The 22,461-nt window shown below is 37.5% G+C and overlaps 6 protein-coding genes across 16 annotated transcripts; 5 read left to right on the top strand and 1 right to left on the bottom strand.

Moving 5' to 3' along the window:
* The first annotated feature begins 286 nt into the window (after positions 1 to 286).
* LOC125600592 (calcineurin B-like protein 2) lies at positions 287 to 2,559 on the top strand. Of its 3 annotated transcripts, none has more exons than XM_048773238.1 (10): positions 288 to 434; positions 886 to 933; positions 1,027 to 1,188; positions 1,270 to 1,352; positions 1,445 to 1,504; positions 1,588 to 1,696; positions 1,779 to 1,831; positions 1,898 to 1,978; positions 2,069 to 2,165; positions 2,275 to 2,559. In XM_048773238.1, exons 3-9 carry the CDS (start codon positions 1,029 to 1,031, stop codon positions 2,147 to 2,149), a joined length of 627 nt encoding a protein of 208 aa, XP_048629195.1. In that variant the 5' UTR covers positions 288 to 434; positions 886 to 933; positions 1,027 to 1,028; the 3' UTR covers positions 2,150 to 2,165; positions 2,275 to 2,559. The 3 variants fall into 3 exon arrangements, with proteins under 3 accessions (XP_048629190.1, XP_048629195.1, XP_048629194.1); XM_048773237.1 differs by having other exon boundaries at positions 295 to 434; positions 2,053 to 2,165; XM_048773233.1 differs by having other exon boundaries at positions 287 to 434; positions 1,779 to 1,978; positions 2,053 to 2,165.
* Positions 2,560 to 2,805: 246 nt separating this feature from the next.
* On the bottom strand, positions 2,806 to 5,418 carry LOC106387416 (heat shock protein 90-2-like). Its single transcript, XM_013827269.3, has 2 exons — positions 5,169 to 5,418; positions 2,806 to 4,969 (listed from the first exon to the last, which is right to left on the bottom strand). Exons 1-2 carry the CDS (start codon positions 5,289 to 5,291, stop codon positions 2,993 to 2,995), a joined length of 2,100 nt encoding a protein of 699 aa, XP_013682723.2. The 5' UTR covers positions 5,292 to 5,418; the 3' UTR covers positions 2,806 to 2,992.
* A 929-nt stretch (positions 5,419 to 6,347) lies between these two features.
* Positions 6,348 to 9,332, top strand: LOC106437067 (KH domain-containing protein At5g56140-like). The gene is made up of 7 exons (XM_048773202.1): positions 6,348 to 6,640; positions 7,082 to 7,167; positions 7,540 to 7,676; positions 8,097 to 8,210; positions 8,298 to 8,414; positions 8,498 to 8,641; positions 8,738 to 9,332. The coding sequence occupies exons 1-7, from the start codon at positions 6,480 to 6,482 to the stop codon at positions 8,885 to 8,887; spliced, it is 909 nt and encodes a 302-aa protein (XP_048629159.1). The 5' UTR covers positions 6,348 to 6,479; the 3' UTR covers positions 8,888 to 9,332.
* Positions 9,333 to 9,972: 640 nt separating this feature from the next.
* On the top strand, positions 9,973 to 11,916 carry LOC106437041 (ubiquitin-conjugating enzyme E2 30). 5 transcript variants are annotated; one of them, XM_013877989.3, is made up of 5 exons: positions 9,973 to 10,052; positions 10,526 to 10,620; positions 10,830 to 10,957; positions 11,078 to 11,182; positions 11,554 to 11,916. In XM_013877989.3, the coding sequence occupies exons 2-5, from the start codon at positions 10,551 to 10,553 to the stop codon at positions 11,695 to 11,697; spliced, it is 447 nt and encodes a 148-aa protein (XP_013733443.1). In that variant the 5' UTR covers positions 9,973 to 10,052; positions 10,526 to 10,550; the 3' UTR covers positions 11,698 to 11,916. The 5 variants fall into 5 exon arrangements, with proteins under 5 accessions (XP_013733443.1, XP_013733435.1, XP_013733448.1 ...); XM_013877981.3 differs by having other exon boundaries at positions 9,983 to 10,056; XM_013877994.3 differs by having other exon boundaries at positions 10,005 to 10,133.
* A 410-nt stretch (positions 11,917 to 12,326) lies between these two features.
* On the top strand, positions 12,327 to 18,280 carry LOC106443316 (ABC transporter G family member 28). Its single transcript, XM_013884887.3, has 14 exons — positions 12,327 to 13,308; positions 13,399 to 13,475; positions 13,564 to 13,839; positions 13,920 to 13,983; positions 14,065 to 14,211; positions 14,279 to 14,313; positions 14,453 to 14,526; positions 14,617 to 15,521; positions 15,586 to 15,882; positions 15,963 to 16,454; positions 16,968 to 17,116; positions 17,200 to 17,489; positions 17,556 to 17,689; positions 17,757 to 18,280. Exons 1-14 carry the CDS (start codon positions 13,088 to 13,090, stop codon positions 17,911 to 17,913), a joined length of 3,318 nt encoding a protein of 1,105 aa, XP_013740341.2. The 5' UTR covers positions 12,327 to 13,087; the 3' UTR covers positions 17,914 to 18,280.
* A 435-nt stretch (positions 18,281 to 18,715) lies between these two features.
* On the top strand, positions 18,716 to 22,042 carry LOC106437014 (phosphatidylinositol/phosphatidylcholine transfer protein SFH14-like). 5 transcript variants are annotated; one of them, XM_013877959.3, is made up of 12 exons: positions 18,718 to 18,996; positions 19,215 to 19,383; positions 19,475 to 19,679; positions 19,750 to 20,116; positions 20,210 to 20,287; positions 20,406 to 20,510; positions 20,579 to 20,628; positions 20,734 to 20,833; positions 20,929 to 21,094; positions 21,345 to 21,523; positions 21,616 to 21,681; positions 21,914 to 22,042. In XM_013877959.3, the coding sequence occupies exons 2-12, from the start codon at positions 19,377 to 19,379 to the stop codon at positions 21,935 to 21,937; spliced, it is 1,347 nt and encodes a 448-aa protein (XP_013733413.2). In that variant the 5' UTR covers positions 18,718 to 18,996; positions 19,215 to 19,376; the 3' UTR covers positions 21,938 to 22,042. The 5 variants fall into 5 exon arrangements, 4 of the variants coding, with proteins under 4 accessions (XP_022569920.1, XP_013733413.2, XP_048629131.1 ...); XR_007333816.1 differs by having other exon boundaries at positions 18,717 to 19,383; positions 21,189 to 21,523; XM_048773174.1 differs by having other exon boundaries at positions 18,718 to 19,383.
* Positions 22,043 to 22,461: the final 419 nt, after the last annotated feature.

Here is a 22,461-nt window from a genome sequence, read left to right as displayed (position 1 = left end):
TAACCAGAAATAAAAAAAAAACAAAACCAAACGTTAAACGGTTCCGTAATAAAGTGCGAATTAAGTCCCGAGTAAAACGTGGTCGTATAATTAAATACAGCGCATTATTTAACACAGGCTCCACAAAATGCGACGTGTGACAAGTAGTTGTTGGAGCTTCACTCATTCGCGGCCTAACAGCTGTATCAACAACATAATTAATTGATTTAAAAAGTTGTAGACCAAAGTTAGTTAATGCTAAAAAGATTATTTATTTATTCTATTTATATAAATAGTTTAAAAGATTTTCTCAGGTTTTGTAAAATATATTTGTTCTTCTAAACCATTCTGCTTACACCAGAATCGGCTCTCACCTTACTACCAATCTCCACCACCTTCCAACCTCCAAGAGCCGCCTTGAGATTGAGGAATACAATCAGAAGCATCGAAAAACGGTAACTTTTTATTCGGTTGATTTCGGTTTAATCTGTAAAACCAATTCAGTTCACAACTACTGAATAGTATAAGAGTTGCATAACGTGTGATTCCATCACGAATCCGTTTTACTGTAATGTTGAATCGGAGTGATTTAGAGAGCAAATGTTCTATTACTGTAATGTTTAAGAAAATTAGATATATTTAAATAATTTGCCAATGATATCATTCAAGCCTTTCGTTTCTGATTATGTGGACATAAGTAACATCTGGTAATAATGACAATGACTTCAGTTTATAGTGTAAGAAATGTTTTGTTGCCTTTATGTGTTTATTATAAATCTTTGTCTAATCCTATCTTTAACTTTTTCAAGTTGTGTGTGTTACATTCAATCTTATGCCTACTGTGTCAGACCAAAAGATTATTAAGTGATTACAATTTACATCTCAATTCTGATTTTACAATTACAGATCATCGCAGAGCGCTCTGCCTTTTCTCAAGACCAAAGGTTAAAAAAGGTGGGTTTTTATATTTGTTCATATGTTTTGTTTCTGTAGAGTTTTTCACGTTTGCTTTACTTCTTCTTCTCACTGTTTTGTTTTATTTGGCAGGCATGGAGAGTTATGATTTGCATAAGTTATCAATCATGACGCAGTGCATAGACGGTGTTAAGCATTTATGCACCTCTGTTTTAGGGTGTTTTGATCTCGATTTGTATAAACAATCTGGTGGCGGACTTGGTGACCCTGAATTGCTTTCGAGAGACACAGTTTGTATGCCTATCAGCTTCTCTATTCTTTCTTTTTATTTAGTTGGGTTTATATGATTCTAAGGAACTTGGTTTTTGGGTGCAGTTAGTGTGAGTGAGATAGAAGCTCTATATGAGCTGTTTAAAAAAATCAGCAGTGCTGTGATTGATGATGGGCTTATAAACAAGGTAAGAGCTTGTGTAATCTTTTTGGTCAATTCATTATTTGTTGACACCATCTCAGTCTAGTTTACTCATCTCTTGTTAAAACTTTGGTTCAGGAGGAGTTTCAGTTGGCATTGTTTAAGACAAATAAGAAAGAGAGCTTGTTTGCTGATCGAGTAATATTTCTTTCTTTACTACAAGTGTTTTTTTTTTCCCCAAAAGATCAAGTCTTAAGAAGCATATGTCATTTGGTTTGTAGGTTTTTGATTTGTTTGACACAAAGCACAATGGAATACTTGGGTTTGAGGAGTTTGCTCGAGCTCTCTCTGTATTCCATCCAAATGCACCTATAGATGACAAAATCCAATGTAAGTCCCTTATAGCTTAGAAAAAATAATGTCCTAATATTGTTTCCGATTCATGGTTTATATATATATGTTGTTGTTGCAGTTTCATTTCAGCTATATGATCTTAAACAGCAAGGTTTCATAGAACGGCAAGAGGTATATTCAAATAGGTTTCATATTAAACTGCACTTTATCATCATCCTCACCGCTGTTTTTGTCCAGGTGAAACAAATGGTTGTGGCTACGCTTGCTGAATCTGGAATGAACCTGAAGGATACTGTCATTGAGGATATAATTGACAAGGTAAGTTGCTTTTCTCATCTTCGCACAATAGCTTTAGTTGAGAGTAACTTTCCCTGAGTTTTGATTTGTTTTAGACGTTTGAAGAAGCAGACACGAAACACGATGGAAAGATTGATAAGGAAGAGTGGAGAAGCCTTGTTCTTAGACATCCTAGCCTTCTCAAGAACATGACTCTTCAATATCTCAAGTGAGTTTATGTTTTTGTAACCGGTACTTATTGAAATCTAATACAACAGAATTGCTTCTCTGGTTTCTTCTCAATAAAGGTGGTGACCTTGTTGTGTCTGTGCTTGCAGGGATATCACGACTACGTTTCCAAGCTTTGTGTTCCATTCTCAGGTTGAAGATACCTGAAGATAAAAGAGCAATCTGCAAAGACTTTACGGTTTTTTGTTCATTACTTTCTTGTGAAGTTCATTTGTTTCTCTGAACTCACTCATTTATTTTTCTCTTGCCGAACTTTGTTGTGAGGCAAAATTCTTTTCGATTTTGCATCCAGGCCTATTTGTAGATACAACTGGTCCATATGATATGTAAAGTTTTGAAGTTGATCGATCTTTTACCCAAGTGGTTTGATTCAACCTGTGTGTTTTCCCCCAAAAAAACTCACTCAGAACTATAACAATGGCCAGTGAATCTACTATGTAGAGAGCAGCAATGCAAAGAATCTTAAAACTGTTGCGACAAAAAGAGATCTGTAAGTTTCAAAATGAGTCTTCAAACTTGTCTGTCAAATCACAGAAAACTAATGTTCTCTTACAGGAAAAGAATTGCTCCAGACGACAGAACAAGATACAAAAATATATCAGTAGGATACTCATCAACCGTGCAATAACAATTTCTGGATTTGGAAGAAATGAAGTCCCTTAACAGCAATAGTTATAGTTCAGAGAAAAAAACTACACCACTAATAGTACTTGAGAAAAGAAGAAAAAACACCAAAATAATAGTTTTAGCCATAGAAAGAGCAGATAAGTAGAGAAAAATCATTCACTGCAGCAACTGGGCAGGCTTTTAGTCGACCTCCTCCATCTTGCTACCTTCAGCATCGGCATCATCCTCAAGTGGAGGCATCTCTGCATCAGCTTCCACGGCATCATCATCATCAATGCTCAATCCCAGCTTCAACATCCTGTGGATTCTGCTTCCGAAGGTGTTGGGCTCGTCTAAGCTGAAACCTGAAGTGAGAAGAGCAGTCTCAAAGAGGAGAAGAACAAGATCCTTCACAGACTTGTCATTCTTGTCAGCTTCGGCTCTCTTCCTTAGCTCGTCCATGATCGCATTCTCTGGGTTGATCTCCATCGTCTTCTTGGAAGACATGTAACCTCCCATGCTGCTGTCTCTCAAGGCCTGCGCTTTCATGATCCTCTCCATGTTTGCAGTCCAGCCGTATTCCCCTGTTACCAGACAGCATGGTGAGTCCACAACACGGTCAGAGACAATGACCTTCTCAACTTTGTCTCCAAGGACGTCCTTGATCACTTTGCAGAGTCCTTCGAACTTCTCCTTTAGCTCTTCCTTTTTCTTCTTCTCGTCTTCTGACTCTTCCAGTTTCAGACCTTCCTTGGTTGCAGAGACGAGCTTCTTCCCCTCGAATTCCTTGAGCTGGCCAATGGCATACTCATCGATGGCATCAACCATGTAAAGGACTTCATACCCTTTCTTCTTGAGCCTCTCAAGGAATGGAGAATTCTCCACAGCCTTCTTGCTCTCACCGGTGATGTAGAAGATATCCTCCTGACCTTCCTTCATCCTTGTCACGTAATCCTTGAGGCTGGTCAACTCATCACCGCTCTTGGTCGAGTGGTAACGGAGCAACTCAGCGATCTTGGTTCTGTTCTGGGAGTCCTCGTGGATACCGAGCTTCAAATTCTTAGAGAAAGCTTCGTAGAACTTGTTGTAGTCCTCCTTGTTCTCAGCAATCTCAAAGAAGAGCTCCATGCACTTCTTCACGAGGTTCTTGCGGATGACCTTAAGGATCTTGTTCTGCTGCAACGTCTCTCTCGAGATGTTGAGGGGGAGATCTTCAGAGTCGACAATACCCTTGACAAAGCCAAGGTACTCGGGGATGATGTCCTCACAATTGTCCATGATGAAGACACGACGGACGTAGAGCTTGATGTTGTTGGGCTTCTTCTTGGTGTCAAAAAGATCAAAAGGAGCTCTCTTGGGAACAAAGAGAACAGCCTTGAACTCGAGCTGTCCTTCAACAGAGAAGTGCTTCACGGCCAAGTGCTCTTCCCAGTCATTGCTGAGACTCTTGTAGAAGGCAGCGTATTCCTCCTTGTTGATCTCCTCAGGCTTCCTCATCCAAATAGGTTTCTGCTTGTTCACCAAGTCCCACTCGTGAGAAACCTCCTTAATCTTCTTCTTTTTCTTCTCCTCCTTTTCTTTCTCCTCATCGACCTCCTCAACCTTTCCTTCCTCGTCCTTCTTCTCTTCTTCATCTTCGTCATCAGAAATCTCCTTCTCAATAGTCTTCTCGATCCACAAAGAGATTGGGTAGCTGATGAACTCAGAGTGCTTCTTCACCAAATCCTTGAGCCTCCTCTCCTCAAGGTACTCCAACTGGTCCTCCTTGAGGTGAAGGACCATCTTAGTACCCCTACCAAGACTCTCTCCAGAGGTGTCTCTCGTCACAGTGAAAGACCCACCAGCCTGAGACTCCCACACGTACTGCTCGTCATCATTGTGCTTGGTGGTGACGATAACCTTGTCAGCAACCAAGTAAGCAGAGTAGAAACCAACACCAAACTGCCCAATCATGCTAACATCAGCTCCAGCAGCCAACGCCTCCATGAACTCCTTGGTACCAGACCTCGCAATGGTTCCAAGGTTGTTGACCAAATCAGCCTTGGTCATACCGATACCGCTATCGATAATGGTCAAGGTGTTGTTAGCCTTGTCTGGAATGATGTGGATGAAAAGCTCTGGCTGACCATCGAGTTTGCTCTTATCAGTCAACGACTCGAACCTAATCTTGTCCAAGGCCTGTTTAACCACAATCCAATAAGTAACAAACGCAACGAACAAAATTCAATCGATCTCGTAACAATCAATCCAAAATCAATTCAGCTCAAATCGCTAGCAACACTATAGCTAAGAGTTCCCTATTTCAAATCGGATACAACAACAACAGTAATCAAACCTAATCTACAGATCGATACAGGAGAAAGCAAAAGAGACTTACATCGGAGGAGTTACTGATGAGCTCACGAAGGAAGATCTCCTTGTTGCTGTAGAAGGTGTTGATGATGAGCGAGAGCAACTGGTTGATCTCCGCCTGGAATGCAAAAGTCTCGGCGTCGGCCATCGTTGCTGAGTATCGGGGAAAGATCTAGGGTTTATCAAGGAGGTACAATAATAGAGAGAGAGCAGATGCGAAGTAGTGAAGAGAGAAGTTACGTATATATACACAAACGTTATAGGGTTTCTAGATCCTTCTCAGATCCATTATGCTTTACTTGTTAGTTTCAAACAAGTTGGGCCCAATAATTCACTTCTTTTTGGTCAATGTGTTATTTTCTTTTCTTTATAATTTACTACTTTCTGTGTTAAAACAAATAATATAATTTAATGTTTTTACTATGATTTTTGTTTCAAATTTTTGTTTTTGGGTATGGTTTTTGGTATCGGATAAACATTTAGATTTTCAAAAATATAATTAGGATAATCGGATAAAATTTTGGATATTTTTCATGTTTTTGGATCAATAAAAAATTTCATATTTAAATATATTCAGATATTTTCTGTGTGTTTTAGATATTTTTTGGATTGGATCCGAACCGAACTCGATCCGTAACCGAACCGAATCTGAATCGTCAAACTCTAATTATTCTATTGGATCTAACTATCTAAGATTCGATCGGACCCGAATCCGAAAAAATCCGAACAGAAAATTTCAAATTAACCTATCGAACCTTAAATTCTTAAACACAAGGATTTGGATCCGCAACGACCCGGCCCGAACCCGACCCGAGGTCCCGAATGTCCCTGCCTAATATTCACATCAAAACAGAAAGGCGAACTTTCCATACAAATAGTGAAACTGTAACATTCCAACCAGACTCTGTAACATCCCAACTAGTACTGTTAACACAAACTTAAACGCAGCGTTTTAGTAGTACACAAGAGACGGAAACTTTTTAAGATTCACAGTCGATCAGGGCTTCGCTTTCTTAAACGCAGCGTTTTAGTGATTCGGTAACCGAATTTTAGTAAACCGGATTGAAGCCTTCTAGATGATAAAGAGTCTTCTGAAAGAAACTAACCAGAGCGGTAAAATTTGCGCAAGTGACGTGATTTTTTTTAAAAAAGGGTGAAAAAACAGCTAAGCAAGTAATCATTTCAACAGTACCAACACTGTCTCTATATAAAACGACCACCGACGACGTTACAGACACAACATCTCTTCTTCTTCTCATCTTTCTAACTCCGCCGCCTCATCTTCTGATCTCCGACAGCTCTGCTCTGATCCCTTGTAAACGTTATTGCCTTCGAGATGATGATGATGACCTCGCTCAGTGGTGGTGGAGGCGGTGGCGGCGGAGGGAGGTTTATGCCGTATTCGTCGTCTCTCGCGGTTCCTCCTTCTGTTCCTCAGTCGCCTAACTACTCCGGTGGGATCCGATCACAGTCTTCTGTATTCGTTGAGCAGGAGAAGTAATTGAATCTCACTTCTTCTTTTGTTTGTGTGTTTCCTCTTTACGTTGTGAATCTTATTGTGGCTGATGAATCTGATGACTTATTGTTTAATCTTTGTTTTGCCGATGTTAATCCGTAGATCTCATTAGTAATCTCAAATCTGACTTTTTTTTTATGTTAGTGTCGTGTACGCATCAGGTGGCATGATAGATTTATAGATCATTGACTATTCTTACTGTTGATTTATGTTCTTTGACTTATTGAAACAGTTAAAGTCACAGTTTTTTTTTGTAAGAAGAATGACTAGATCCACTTCACTGAAAGAGTGTAAACTTGAATCTCAGATTTAATAAGTGTATTTGGTTTCTTGATCATGATGATCTTTTTTAAAGTGGATCTTCCCTTAAGTTTGATTTGTCTTTGAGGCTTGACTGATTTGGATATGTTCTGTTTTGGCAGCTATCTTTCAGAGTTACTAGCAGAGCGTCGTAATCTTACTCCATTCTTGCCTGTGCTTCCACATGTATGTCGCCTACTGAACCAGGGTGAGCATTTCTGTTTCTTACATTGTCATTGTTTACTTTATAACTATGAAGCTCTCGTACTATTAATAAACACTTAACTCCTGCTGCTATTATCGCTAGCGATTGGAAACTATATAACAAAATGTTTGAATAATCCTAGACTGTAAATATCTTACTAATCACAGAGAGACTAGAATTTAGATTTAAAACATGTTAACATTTGACTAGAGTGACTAATGTCATTCTTTTTAACTAGAGTGAAGAAAAAATATTGTTCTTTGCTAACTCAATTAACTGTGATGTACACCGTTCATTGGTGTACTGATGACTTATTTGTTGACTAATCTCTAACTGTTGCGTCTTGCTCTTGGAAATTGACATTTTTTGGAACAGAGATTTTGCGTGTAACCACACTGTTGGAGAATGCCACAGTTTTAAGTCAGAGTGGGCTTGACCACACTAACCCTGGAGGGATATATCAGAATGCAAGAGCTGACATGAGCGGATGGACCTCACAGTTTCCATCAGAAGTATGACTACTAACCATTAACATAATAACTCCTTTTTCCATCTAATTCGATACAAGTTTGTTTTATTGACTTAAGTTTTGCTGACATAACATGTTTGACTCTGCTTTTAGTCCTAGTTTATAATGTGACAGGGCTAACACTGTATATGCTTAGGTTAACACTAACTAAAAACTCCATTATACTCGTGAGCCGTAACAGATAGTCAGAAGTGTTTACTATAATAATTTCATTTACATGTGATTACTCTCTATACATTTTATTTAGGATATAGCAGCTACAGGTTATATTGACTCTTCTTTCTATGGAGAGGAAGCTAAGATATTGTTTTTTATATTGATGTTGCTACTACATGTTGATTAATATGTGCTTATGATTTAAGGTTGATGTGGCTTCTAAATAGTGTTGGTTGATCATATGCAGAGATCTGTTCCATCGTCTCCCGGACCAAACTGGCATAACTCACCTGGTAGTCCGTCTGGTCTGATCGCCAAGCGAACAATCAGGATCGATATTCCAGTTGACGATTATCCAAATGTATGAACACTCATGTCTATACTCGGAATATACTTAAATATGTTTATTGTTGGGTGGAATATAACTCTACATGTTTCGTTATGACAGTTCAATTTCGTTGGTCGCCTCCTGGGACCTAGAGGAAACTCCCTGAAGAGAGTTGAAGCAAGTACTGGTTGCCGTTTTCTTATAAGAGGAAGAGGCAGTATTAAAGATCAATATAAGGTGTTTGTTATTTTCCTTCACAACTTCATTTGTATCCATGTTCCAATATTCTGTTCAGTGCGTTGATATCTTTCTTCTTGTAGGAGGAAATGATGAGAGGAAAGCCTGGGTTTGAGCACTTGAGTGAGCCACTTCATATCTTAGTCGAAGCAGAGTTACCGATTGAAATAGTCGATGCGCGTCTCATGCAAGCTCGTGAAGTACTTGATGAACTCCTTACTCCTATGGTTTGTTTTCTCATCTGTTTCCCTTTTTAGTTTCAAACCGGTTAATGATGGTATCGTTTATATATGAATGTTTGACACTTTGGTTTATGTTTTCAGGAGGAAACTCATGATTTTTACAAGAAACAGCAGCTGAGAGAGCTAGCATTGCTCAATGGAGCTCTTCGTGAAGAAGGATCTCCAATGTCCGGTTCTGTTTCTCCTTACAATAGCCTCGGTATGAAGAGAGCCAAAACAAGAGAAGTGTAGAAAACAAATGCCTCAAAACACAGTTTTGTTGTTGTGATCTCTCCCACATCTCAAGGAATATGAAACCGATCCAGTTTGACGCAGAAAGGCCAAACCTCTATCGACTCCGCAGTACTGTTCTCATTCTCCCTGGAATAGTGTTGCTGTATATATGATTATAATGTGTTCTTTTTTTTTTGGGTCTATTTATCATTGTCCTGGAGAGAGATCAGATGACAACATTTAAAGGAAACACTAGGCATGATGATCTCTCTCCTAGTCTTTGTGCTTGTTTTTTATTATTTTAATGTTTTTTTTTGTCAACTTATTTTGTTGTTTTTGCTCTTTAGAAAAGTTGGGTTCCAATTTACAAGAGAATTTTATAAGTTTTGTCTGCCTGTCTGTCTGGTAATGATAATATGTTTTGGGATACATAAACGTGAAAGTGAAGTTTGTTTCATCATCATGTTCTGTTCTCGAGTATTTTTCACCTTTTATTACGGAGATCGACATGTTTTATGTTGCATATCAGCTCTATTTCAATTTGATAGACTAATCCATTAGTTCATTGATTAGTCAACAATCGGCTTTAAATGGATCCGCAAATCGGTTGACCAATCAAATTAATCATCCGGTTTAGTGATGAACCATTGGTTTTCTTTAAAGATCATTGCCAACAAACTATATGAGCTAACTGATAATTGATAAACACACCAAAATCAGTTTCTTGTAATACAAGATAGCTTCTTTCAGTATACCAAAGTTATTCAGAACTCAAAAGTCAATTTATTGAGATATCTGGAACATTCTTAAAAGTTAGTATAACTAATAAGATATTATATACTGTGAACCCTCAAATGGTATCCAAAGGATGAATGATGATAGCACTGGCATAAAGTGTGTTACTGCTTAGCTGCAAAACTATACAAATCTGAATGATGATGATAAACACTAGTACTGCTTAAAGGCAACCCACCTAAATAATTGCACAATTCGAACATATAGAAGTATCTCAATTATTTTATGGATTGGGCCTTGTAATGGGCCCGTAATGGAATCTAGCTCGCGCTACGTGGCAAAGCTTGGGCGCTCGGAAGAAGAATCTATTTAAAGCGAAAAGAATGCTTCGAATCAACAACCTCTTGAGATTTCCCGAAGATCAAATCAAAACCCTACGAAAGGTTAGGTAGGTAAGGTCACAATTTAGTTCTCAAAAAAAAATCTCGATTCGATTCGATCATCGTTTCTCAGCTCACCGATCATCTTCGTAGATCTCTCCTCTCTCGATTTGTTTTCTTTCGGAATCTTCTTGCGTCGATCCATGTGCTTGTTCCGCAGATGCGCAGTTTCTGTTTAAGATTCCTGAATCGTTAGATGATTTGCCTCTGTTTGATCAATAGCATATCTGATCGGCTTTAGTTAATAACAACATCTTCACTTAGATTCTGATTGCATCATCCACTTGATTTCGATAGATTTCTTCAGGTGGCGTATCATCAGCCAGATTAACTAACTTGCATGAGTCTTTTTTTTTTTTTTAAATAGTATTTTCGTTAGTAGTTTATATGAATCTCTGTTGTGTAGTGTTTGTGGTTTTATAAATGTAATATATATTATTGAAATTCTAAATCTTGATGAGAGTTTGGATTGTTTTTGTAGCTAGAAGCAGCGAGTACAGTTCAAGATGGCTTCGAAAAGAATCAACAAAGAGCTTAGGGACCTCCAAAGGGATCCTCCTGTCTCATGCAGTGCCGGTCAGTATCATGTTGTTTTTCACCTTTTATTATAATCTTTGAGCCTTCTTTTTTTGGATTCTAAAGTTCGGATCTTGAGGCACACCTGGAGAGATTCAGTAGCTAAATTTATTAAACTCAGCATCAGTTTTAGGATAGTGAATGTGTTTTTTTTATAAGTTACAGTATGAGTTATTTAGGTTCTAATGAAATTTATGGTGTTGTTTTAGGTCCTGTGGGTGATGATATGTTCCACTGGCAAGCGACTATCATGGGCCCAACTGATAGCCCATTCTCCGGAGGTGTGTTTCTTGTTTCCATTCACTTCCCTCCAGATTACCCCTTCAAGCCACCAAAGGTACCAAAAATGTTCTGTAGTTGCTTGTTATGTTTATTCCTGGAGCTCACTGAATTAGTTTATCACCCACCCTTTAGCTTAGAGCGAGTGTTCAATCATCAATGATTGTTTATGATGCAGGTTTCTTTCCGCACCAAGGTTTACCACCCGAATGTCAACAGCAATGGCAGCATCTGTCTTGACATTCTGAAAGAGCAGTGGAGCCCTGCGCTTACCATATCCAAGGTGATCACATTGTTTCAGTTCCATGATTGTTCAATCTCGTCATTCTGTTTTCCACCGTGTACCCTCTTATGTTCGTGTGTCTGTTAGTTACCATCACGCCTTTGCCCACTTCCTCTGTTGTGATTATTTGAACCAATGATTGAGCATGTATTTGGGTCGTGGTCTCAGTAGTTATGATATTGGTACTGGTTCAGTAATTCTCTATGTGCCATCTCTTTTATTAGGAGTTACTTATGGTTAAGGCTTTTATAATCAGTATATTGATGACATGACATCCGATTTCCATTTTATAATCATGCATTGGCGACTTGCTTGAAGATATTTTCGTGGATAGACTAATAGATTCTTCAATTTGCATATGCTTTCCACAGGTCCTTCTGTCGATATGCTCACTGCTGACAGATCCAAACCCTGATGACCCTCTGGTTCCAGAAATAGCTCACACCTACAAGACAGACCGAGTCAAGTACGAGAGCACTGCCCGATCCTGGACCCAGAAGTATGCAATGGGATGATGATGATTGGCAATAATAATCCGCACCAATACATTGCGCATTGTCTAAGAATATGAGAAATAAGATTGAAAAAAAACAGAGTGTGGCGTTTTGCTTGGTTGCTTTATTAGTTTTATCATCATCTTAAGCCGTGTGTTGGTTTGTGTACATGAGCTTTATATTGAGACATTTTGAGAGCTTGCAATGCTATAAAGCCAATAACTGGTTATTATATGATTATGATGAGTCGCTCTTTCTTTGATAGTGTTGAATGAAGAATACAAGTCTTGACAGGGTTTAGTACGGTGTGTGATTCTTATTGGCTTTTATGGTTTTTTGTCCAGCTAGAAAAGTCGTGAGAGTAGAACAACCGAGTTAAGTGAAAGACTTGTTCTTCGATAAGTACGGCTTTCTCTGAAAAAGTTATCTATATGATTTAGGTACTTTTGTATTCAAGAAGTAGGCTGCTTATTTGTTCATTTTCAAAGTGAAAAAGAGAGAAAAATGGAAACAGAAAACATTGAGTTCGATTATTTAACCGTAACGAATGTGAATTTAGCATCTTTTTCATAAGCGATTATTTTTCATAAATCAATTGAATTTTTTTATATATTTTCATAAAAAATAAACCGATTATTAAGTCGGTGAACAAATGTAAAGCTAAATAAACACTTATCTTTAAGAGTAATGATATAAGTGAATAAAAGACCCACTTATTCAAAAATGCAGAAATTGTTAAAACTCAAATAGGATCGAATCTGAAACAAATATCACCACCCCATATTTAATTGTGAAAACACAGTAAACACATGTTAAGTTTACATACTTTGTTTCAATAATATTACCATATTTTCTTTTGGCTATTATTCAAAGGATACATTGACGATTGCTTGACCTATCCTACTCTAACAGATGAAGAAGTGTTTTGGCTATAAAATTAAGTTCATTATTTGAAACCAAACACATCATATTCGTTTGAACTTATCAATTAAAAAATAGTAATAGCTGAAGAATTTTTTTTTTAATTATTAAAAGACTGAGATGTTGACGATTATGGTATTATTTAATATTATCAAAGTTGAGAAAAAACATTGCATCAGTTCCCATGAACACAAAGCCATTCCAAAGCTATTTTGAGTTGTGATAAAACTTGATATTACCAAAACACGAGTTAGAGAAAGTCCAACGATTCTCTGTCTTTCTCCCTCTTCCTCATTTATCGCCATGTCTTCCTCTCCACCATATTTCTTGACTCGCAAGAAAACAACACAATCTTCCCCTCAAAAGAAAAAAAAAAACAAAACAAACCCTAATTCTCTATCGAATCTCAAGAACAGATCAATAATCTAATGTTCCCTTGATCCGTCCTGATCTCAAATCTGTATCACTGTATTTCAAGAAAAACTCTGGAATGGGAAGGAGAAAGTTATGTTTTCAAGAAACATTTGTTTCGTTCTTAGTTTCTCTTGTCTTTATATTTCATCGAGGAGTAATATGTCAAGATGATAGTAGCTTGGATAATCCAGCAGCCAATCGCCTCTATAACCAATTCGTCTTCGACAAAATATCCAATCTCACAGAAGTTTTTGAGGATGACATCAAACGAGAACTCGGTTTCTGCATCACCAATGTGTTAGTTAACATCTTGTCCTTATTGTTTTCCTTGTCAAAAAAAAAAACTAACAAACCAATGAAAAAAAAAAAAAATCCTGTGTGTTGCAGAAAAGAAGATTATAATGAAGCGTTTAACTTCTCTTCCAAGCCAGGCTTCTTAAATAAATGTGGTAAAACCACAAAAGGTACATGTCCTCTGTGTCATTGGTACAACAAATTAAAGAAATTTAAATATATACATTTTTGTTGATGTTTTTTATGGTATGGGAATAGGTGACATGATGCAGAGGATATGTACAGCTGCAGAAGTGAGGATATACTTCAATGGATTATTAGGAGGTGCAAAGAGAGCTACTAATTACTTAAAACCGAACAAAAACTGCAATCTATCTTCATGGATGTCTGGATGTGAACCTGGATGGGCTTGTCGTACTGCCAAAGACGTTAAAGTTGACCTTAAAGACGATAAAAACGTTCCTGTGAGAACTCAGCAATGTGCGCCTTGCTGCGCAGGTTTCTTCTGCCCTCGTGGGATTACTTGCATGATACGTAAGTTACAGAACATTCAAAACTCTCAAGAATCTTTTCCTTTTTTTATAATGTTGTTTTTACCTCCCAATGTTATGAAGCTTGTCCTTTGGGAGCTTATTGTCCAGAAGCTAAGCTGAACAGAACAACAGGACTATGCGACCCGTATGTCTTGTTCTTTCACTTTTATGTCTCTACGTTTTGTTTTGTATGTAAAGACTAGAATCATGATTGTTGTGTTTGCAGATATCATTACCAGCTTCCTTCAGGACAGCCAAATCATACTTGTGGTGGTGCTGATATATGGGCTGATATTGTTAGTAGCAGTGAAGTTTTCTGCTCAGCTGGATCTTTTTGTCCTTCAACTATTGACAAGCTTCCTTGTACTAGAGGGTAAGAATTATTTTGATAACCTTGCTTTGAGATTCATCAGATAAAACTAATCTTCTGTTTTCTCCAGACATTTCTGCAGGACAGGTTCTACTGCTGAAAAAAGTGAGTGATCCTCTTAGTTACTATTACAACGGGAGTTTCGATGAGACATGAGGACTTGAATGAATCCACTTATCGCCAATTGATTTTAAGTTTCAAGTATAGGAAAACTTAACGTTTCTTTTCTCTGATGCATTTGCAGATTGTTTTAAGCTGGCAACATGCAATCCAAGATCAACAAATCAGAACATCACAGCATATGGAATCATGCTTTTTGTGAGCCATACATAACAGATCTTCCTCATTTACCTCTTAGTTTATTTCCAAACAGTTTTGAGTCTTTGGCTTGTGTCTATATATATGTAGGCTGGGCTAGGTTTCTTGCTCATAATCTTATACAACTGCTCTGATCAAGTGCTTGCTACAAGAGAAAGAAGGCAAGCAAAGTCCAGGGAGAAAGCAGTACAAAGCGTGCGTGAGACGCAAACGCAAGAGAAATGGAAATCAGCCAAAGATATTGCAAAGAAGCATGCCACCGAGCTGCAACAATCATTTTCAAGGACATTTTCTAGGAGAAAATCAATGAAACAGCCTGATCTGATGAGAGGTCTAAGCCAAGCAAAGCCTGGATCAGATGCTGCTTTACCACCAATGGCAGGAGGAAGCTCAGACACAACCAAAAAGGGAAAGAAGAAGGATAAGAACAAACTAACTGAGATGTTACAAGACATTGAACAAAACCCTGGAGACACTGAAGGTTTTAAACTCGAGATTGGTGATAAAAACATTAAAAAACATGCTCCGAAAGGCAAGTCACTGCATACGCAGAGCCAGATGTTTAGGTATGCTTATGGACAGATTGAAAAGGAGAAGGCTATGCAGGAGCAGAACAAGAACTTGACATTCTCTGGAGTCATCTCTATGGCTAATGACATTGAGATAAGAAAGAGACCAACCATTGAAGTTGCATTCAAAGATCTTACTATTACTCTGAAAGGTAAAAACAAACATCTCATGAGATGTGTGACTGGGAAGCTATCACCTGGACGTGTTTCAGCTGTGATGGGTCCTTCAGGAGCCGGGAAGACCACTTTCCTAACAGCTTTGACAGGCAAAGCAGCAGGTTGCACCATGACTGGGATGATTCTAGTAAACGGCAAAGTTGAATCAATTCAATCTTACAAGAGAATCATTGGCTTTGTGCCTCAAGATGACATAGTCCATGGGAACTTGACAGTGGAGGAGAATCTCTGGTTCAGTGCAAGATGCAGGTAAGCCACATTTTCATTGATGAAATTCATCTTTTAGACATAGCTTATGAAACTATATATACAGGCTCCCTGCGGATCTCCCTAAGCCTGAAAAGGTTTTAGTTGTGGAAAGAGTCATAGAGTCACTAGGTCTGCAACATGTCAGAGACTCTATGGTTGGTACTGTGGAAAAGAGAGGAATCTCTGGAGGTCAGAGGAAAAGAGTCAATGTTGGTCTTGAAATGGTGATGGAACCATCACTTCTGATATTAGATGAACCAACTTCAGGTCTTGACAGTTCATCTTCTCAGTTACTTCTTAGAGCTTTGCGCCGTGAAGCTCTTGAAGGAGTGAATATCTGTATGGTTGTTCACCAGCCAAGGTTCAACATAATACACTCATCCCATTTGTTACTTAGAAGATTGGATCTTGTTCTTATTTACTCTTTTGTTTTCTCTTCAGCTACACTCTCTTTAGGATGTTTGATGATCTAATACTTTTGGCAAAAGGTGGATTAATATGTTACCAAGGATCAGTCAAGAAAGTTGAAGAATACTTTTCAAGCCTTGGGATAGTTGTCCCTGAGCGTGTGAATCCTCCTGATTACTACATTGATATATTGGAAGGGATACTGAAGCCAAGCACAAGCTCAGGGGTTACCTATAAGCAGCTTCCGGTTAGATGGATGCTTCATAATGGGTATCCAGTTCCTTCGGACATGCTCAAAAGCATTGAAGGGATGGCTTCTGCTGAGAACTCTGCTCATGGTGGAAGTGCTCACGGGAGCGTTGTGGGAGATGATGGAACATCTTTCGCTGGAGAGTTCTGGCAAGATGTCAAGGCAAATGTTGAAATCAAGAAAGATACCTTGCAGAACAACTTCAGTAATTCTGGTGACTTGTCTCAAAGACAAGTTCCTGGTGTGTATCAGCAGTTCAGATACTTCTTAGGAAGGTAAACCCCTCAAATACTTAGCCCTGCAACCTCGTTTTTTTTCGGTTTATTCGAGTCGGGTATTTTCAGTTTCGATTAGTTCTGTTCAGGCACAATCTTACCGGAAAATTCGGTTCGGTTTGTTTTTTGCTTAATTTTGGTTTTCAAAATTTTATCAAGAATAATCAAATTTTGTTTCGGTTAGATTCCGGTTTAAACTTCTTAACACCTCAGATAATGTTGGCTAATTCAGGTATATTCGATTAACTTCAGTTATTTCGGTTAGTTCAATTCGGTTATATTCAGATAATTTGGTTAATTTGTTTTTTTTGGAAAACCGAACTAACCGAGAACCAAACCGAACTGAAAATCACTTTCAAAAGTTTTTCAAACAGAACCGATCTCAAAACCGGAAATGATTCAAAAACCAAAAAATGTCGGTTGGGTTGGTTCAGTTCGGTTCAATTCCGCAGGGGTACAGATACTAAATTAATATCAATCAGTTTTCTTAAACCCAGTTTCCTTGCATTGCAGGTTAGGTAAACAGAGACTGCGAGAAGCAAGGACACTAGCTGTAGATTACCTAATACTTTTGCTTGCGGGTATCTGCTTAGGAACACTTGCTAAAGTGAGTGATGAAACTTTTGGTGCCATGGGGTATACATATACAGTCATTGCTGTCTGTAAGTAGACACTTTACAAGCTCTTCTGACCACAAACATTGCTTATTTTTTCTAACCCTTGTTATCATTTTTTTTCTCTTCAGCTCTCTTATGTAAGATTACTGCATTGAGATCTTTCTCTCTTGATAAACTACACTACTGGAGAGAAAGCCGAGCAGGAATGAGCAGCCTAGCTTACTTCCTAGCAAAAGACACAGTTGATCACTTCAATACCATTGTCAAGCCTCTCGTTTATCTCTCCATGTTCTACTTCTTCAACAATCCAAGATCGTCCGTTGGAGACAACTACATTGTCCTAATCTGTCTTGTCTACTGTGTAACTGGCATAGCTTATGCCCTGGCCATACTTTTTGAACCTGGTCCTGCTCAACTGGTAAGTGCCCAATACTAAAGACTCAAATCTAGAAAGCTTTGTTTCACATTATTAGTCTTTGTGCAGTGGTCAGTGTTGCTTCCTGTGGTTCTGACTCTAATAGCCACCAGTACAAACGATAACAAAATTGTAGAGTCAATCTCAGAGTTGTGCTACACGAGATGGGCTCTTGAAGCATTTGTGGTATCAAACGCTCAAAGGTTTGCAAACTTAATCTCTCCCTATTACATCTCTGCATGTTGTTTACTATTCCATATAATATTTTAGATATAAAGGAGTCTGGCTTATCACTCGCTGTGGATCACTGATGGAGAATGGCTACAACATCAAGCACTTCCCTCGTTGCCTCATCTTCCTGACATTAACCGGCATCTTGAGCCGCTGTGCAGCGTTCTTTTGTATGGTAACTTTCCAAAAGAAGTAGCTTTAAGCTTCTTCTATGCATGCAAAACTATATTGGACGGATCAATAGTGAACATAGAGAAGCCACAAAGGTTTTACAGGAAAAAACAATACACAATTATTGCAGAAGATCATAACACGGTACACTGTTCATAGGTAGTTCCATCACCAGAGTTCAAGATTTTCTTACCTGTAATTCTTCATGTTGTACATCTTTCTTTTGTTTTATAGATTTAACGTAGATCATCATCGGGTTGCTATCAATTCTGTTTTATACACCAAGTAAAAATGTAGAAGTACATAGAAGAACCAATGAAAAACCTTCAAGAACTTCCATTACTTTCTTGGCTTAAAAGTTAATAACAATGGTAATTTGTTTTCCTTTTTTTTTTGTTCACATTTTGTTTCCTTTCATCACATAGCATTTCATATTTCCAAATGAGATGATATCATTTGATACAAATTATCATTTTAGTCTGGTACTATACAGTGTGGAGAAGCATTTATTTAAGAACAAGGTAGATCAGAATGTATTGATTTTTTTTTTGTTTATAACAAAAAAAAAAGTATGTAAAGGCTAAATGATTATCCATTTAAAATATTATTTTTGCTTACACATTAATCCTACAACTAGATATGAAAATTGTTACGTAATGATTAGTGAGCCAAAATCATAATCTCCCTTGTACTCAAACAACAAATCATAGCAGAAACCCAAATATGAAATATTTTATAATAATGAAATTATTATTAAAAATTAAAAACCCACTACCCACCACTCTCTCTCTTCAAGGACGGTTAAGAGCATCAGCTAAGAAAACTGCTTCTCGTCTTCCTTCACCAAACCCTCACAATCAGTCGCTCTCTTCTTCATCTTGAAGTCTAAGCCAATCTATACCTCAATATGTCCCATTCTTCCTCTATTAACCTACTTCATTACCATTACCTCCCTCCTTGTCTAAATCACTCTTCCTTCCGGTTTTGCCTCACTGCTCCATCTTCATCTCGGTGGTCTAGTCCCGACGACGACATCTGCTCCATCATGGCCATGCCCACCACAACTCTCCCTGGCTCTATGTCTCCCTTCAATGTCCCTCATAGTGTTGTGAGTTTTTATTTTGTTCCATTCTTAGTCAGATCTGTTGGTTATAATAATTAGTGGTATAACCGTTCCTTCTTCGTCTATTCTTTCACTTCTTATTTTGAAGGGTAGAGGTATCAGCAATGATCTATGTTACACATTTTGTTACTAATTTTAAAATAAAAATGTGTCGATAGTTCGACTATTTAGGGTTAACACTGAATTAAAAAGGAACCGTTTAGTGTTTTGTAGGGATTCATTTTACGATCGACTTGGACTCCTTTGCTCCTTTCCGAGGAATTTACATTTCTCGGAGACGGAGGATTATTTGTTTCTTTGCTTTTTAGTTCGGTGGCACAGCCCAATTCAATAGCGTATCAAGACGTTTTTGACGGATTCTAAACATGTCAGGTATTCATTTCTTGAGCTTTTAATGAAAATAATATGATCATCGGAAACTTTATGGTCATCATTTTTGCAATATGTACATATAATATTGCAGGAGGTTGTGGACATACAATAGACAAGTTATCAGATTCAGAGGATGAACGATCTAGAATTGGGAGTCCGGCAAAGAAAGTCATAAGCTGTTCCATTGAAGATGTTAGGGACGAGAATGATGAGAAGATTGTTCTTAAATTGCGCCAAGAGCTTCTTAACAAACATTCTTTGCCTCCAAGGCATGATGATTATCATATGCTTTTGAGGTAAACCTGTAGTGAATTTTTTTTTTGTCTTTGATGCTGTGTCTCTAATATCTTTGTTTACACTAGCTAGGTTTCTGAAAACAATGGATTTCAACATCGACAAAACCGTCACTGCATGGGAAGAAATGCTCAAATGGAGGAATGAATTTGGAGCAGATCAAATTATACAGGATTTCAATTTCAATGAGTTGGACCAAGTCACAATGTACTATCCTCAAGGGTACCATGGAGTTGATAAAAATGGTAGACCCATCTATATCGAGAGACTAGGAAAAGCTCACCCCGGTAAGCTTATGGATGTTACAACCATTGACCGGTACTTGAAGTACCATGTCCAAGAATTCGAAAAGGCTCTTCAACAGAAGCTCCCTGCCTGTTCTATTGCAGCAAAGCGACGTGTCACTACTACGACTACAATACTTGATGCTGATGGCCTGGTATGTAAACTCCTATATAGATTCTCTTAAAAAGTGTCATGAAATGTTTTTTTTTTCTTGATTTATTAACATCTCTCTTGTGGTAACTCTCAGGGTATGAAGAACTTTAGTCCTGCAGCGGCAAATCTCCTGTCCTCTATTGCTAAAGTAGATTGTAGTTATTACCCTGAGGTACTTAACTCTTTGAAGATTACACTTTTGGTAACTAGTCTAAGGCCAATGAGCCGAGTGGACATGGGTGTTTCGGTTGGTGTAAAAAATTGTGACCGTGGTTCTCTGACTCTTGCAGACTTTGCATAGAATGTTCATTGTCAATGCAGGATTTGGATTCAGGAGTTTGATTTGGCCTGCCGCACAAAAATTTCTTGATCCTGTGACTATTGCAAAGATACAAGTAATGTATTATCGTTTATTCTTCTATTTATTGTCAACAGCTACTAATTTATTGCTTGTGTTACTCAGGTTTTGGAGCCAAAGTCCTTGTCAAAGTTACTTGAAACAATTGATTCCAGGTTAATTCTTTTTTTTTGGGTCACTTCTTAAGTGTTGTCTTTATAGAGAAATGTCATTCAAGTTTTGGTTACTACACTAACATTATAATTTACTCTGGAATGCAGTCAACTTCCAGATTTCTTGGGAGGCGTATGCACATGTGCTAACGAAGGAGGGTGCTTGAGGTCTAACAAAGGACCATGGAATGATCCTGAAATAGCCGAGGCATCTAATTCTTGTTTGTCTGTTTTTTTGTTTATTAGATTCATGAAGTTGTCATAATAAGTCGAGCTATAATATTATCTTGTCTTGTTTTGCAGCTAGTACATCACATGGAAGTGAATCCCATACCACAAACTACAAAAGCTCCTCTTCATGTAAGAGATCATGATTCACAGGAACCGGCTCAAGGAGAATGGTCTCAACCCCAATTACTTAACACGAGCTCTGAAAACTCTTCTTCAACATATACATCAAGAAGAGAAGGTGTGTTTCTTTTTCACTCATATTTTGTTTCGTTAGTGTTGTGTTACGCAACTGCATGTTCAAATGTATCATTGTCACATTTTATGGTGGTCAGATATCACGGTTTGGTGTTCTTAGAGAGAAAACCAAAGGCGTGACATCGTTCACTTGGTGACAATACTAATAGCCTTTCCACTAAAGCTATATTTTGATCTCTTTAGTTTCTTATTGTTCGGATACTGGCAAAGACATAACCGTGTCCATGTCTCAGATTCATCCATAAACAAAGAGATTGTTCTTCAGTGTTTGGATCGTCTTAAGAAGCTGGAGAAAGAATGCACAGAGATTAGTAGAATCCCTGTAAAGACCCCGAACGAAAATGAGAAGCTATTAACTGGAACTCTCGAGAGGATCAAGTCTCTAGAACTCGACCTCGACAAAACCCAATCAGTACGTTACACTTCTTGATATTGACCTTGTACTATTATTAAGGTTTAATGCTTTTATCATATAAACACATATCTACGTTGTATGTGTTTCAGGTATTACATTTAACGTTAGCAAAACAACTTCAGATCACAGAACAGCTCGACTCTCATTACGAAGAAGTAAGCTCGCTCAATGTCTCTTTTTCTCTCCTTTTTAAGCATAAAAATTTGCAACATCTGATCATATTGATCTTTTAAAAAAAGATATCCAACATCTGATCATATTTGTGTGATTGCATGTTCTTGTGTTTTTGGTTACAGGACTCAAAATCTGATATAACTACTGAATTGTTTTTTTTTTCCATGTTCAAGTTCATTTGTAGTTGAGACTCTGTTCTTTTATGTCTTGCAGCAAAGAAAGCGATGCTGCACCTGAAGCTTTGGGACATAACCTTACGGAAGCCTATTGTTACTATATTTATTTACAGAAATTGAGAGAATGAAAAAAGGGCAATTGTCAATAATAGCACCTTTTGAAGTTTATGTCTCAAAAATAGCACTAGAAGGAGAAAGTCACAAAAATGACATTCATTAAAGGGTAAAATATCCCTAATACCCTTGGTTTAAAATTAAATAAACAAACAAAAAAAATAAAAATAAAAAAAATAAAAAAATAAATAAAAAGAATTTTTTTTATAGTTTCAGATTATGTGTTTTCAGATTCGAAATTTTTATAATTTTTTTTTTGAATTTTTTTTTTTTGAATTTTTTTTTCGAAATTTTTTTTATTTTTTTTTCAAATTTTCTTTTTATAATTTAAAAATACTTTTTGAAACTGTTTTTAAAATTTTTATTTTTTATTTTAGTATTTATTTTTTATAAAATTTTAAACCCTAATTCCAAAACCCCACCTCTTAACTCTAAACCCTAAGGTTTGGATTAATTAACCCAAGGGGTATA

Source organism: Brassica napus, chromosome A3 (genome assembly GCF_020379485.1).
Source record: "Brassica napus cultivar Da-Ae chromosome A3, Da-Ae, whole genome shotgun sequence".
Taxonomy (NCBI): Eukaryota; Viridiplantae; Streptophyta; class Magnoliopsida; order Brassicales; family Brassicaceae; genus Brassica; species Brassica napus.
The sequence above is the reverse complement of the archived record's forward strand: the minus strand, read 5'-3'. Positions and strand labels throughout refer to the sequence as shown.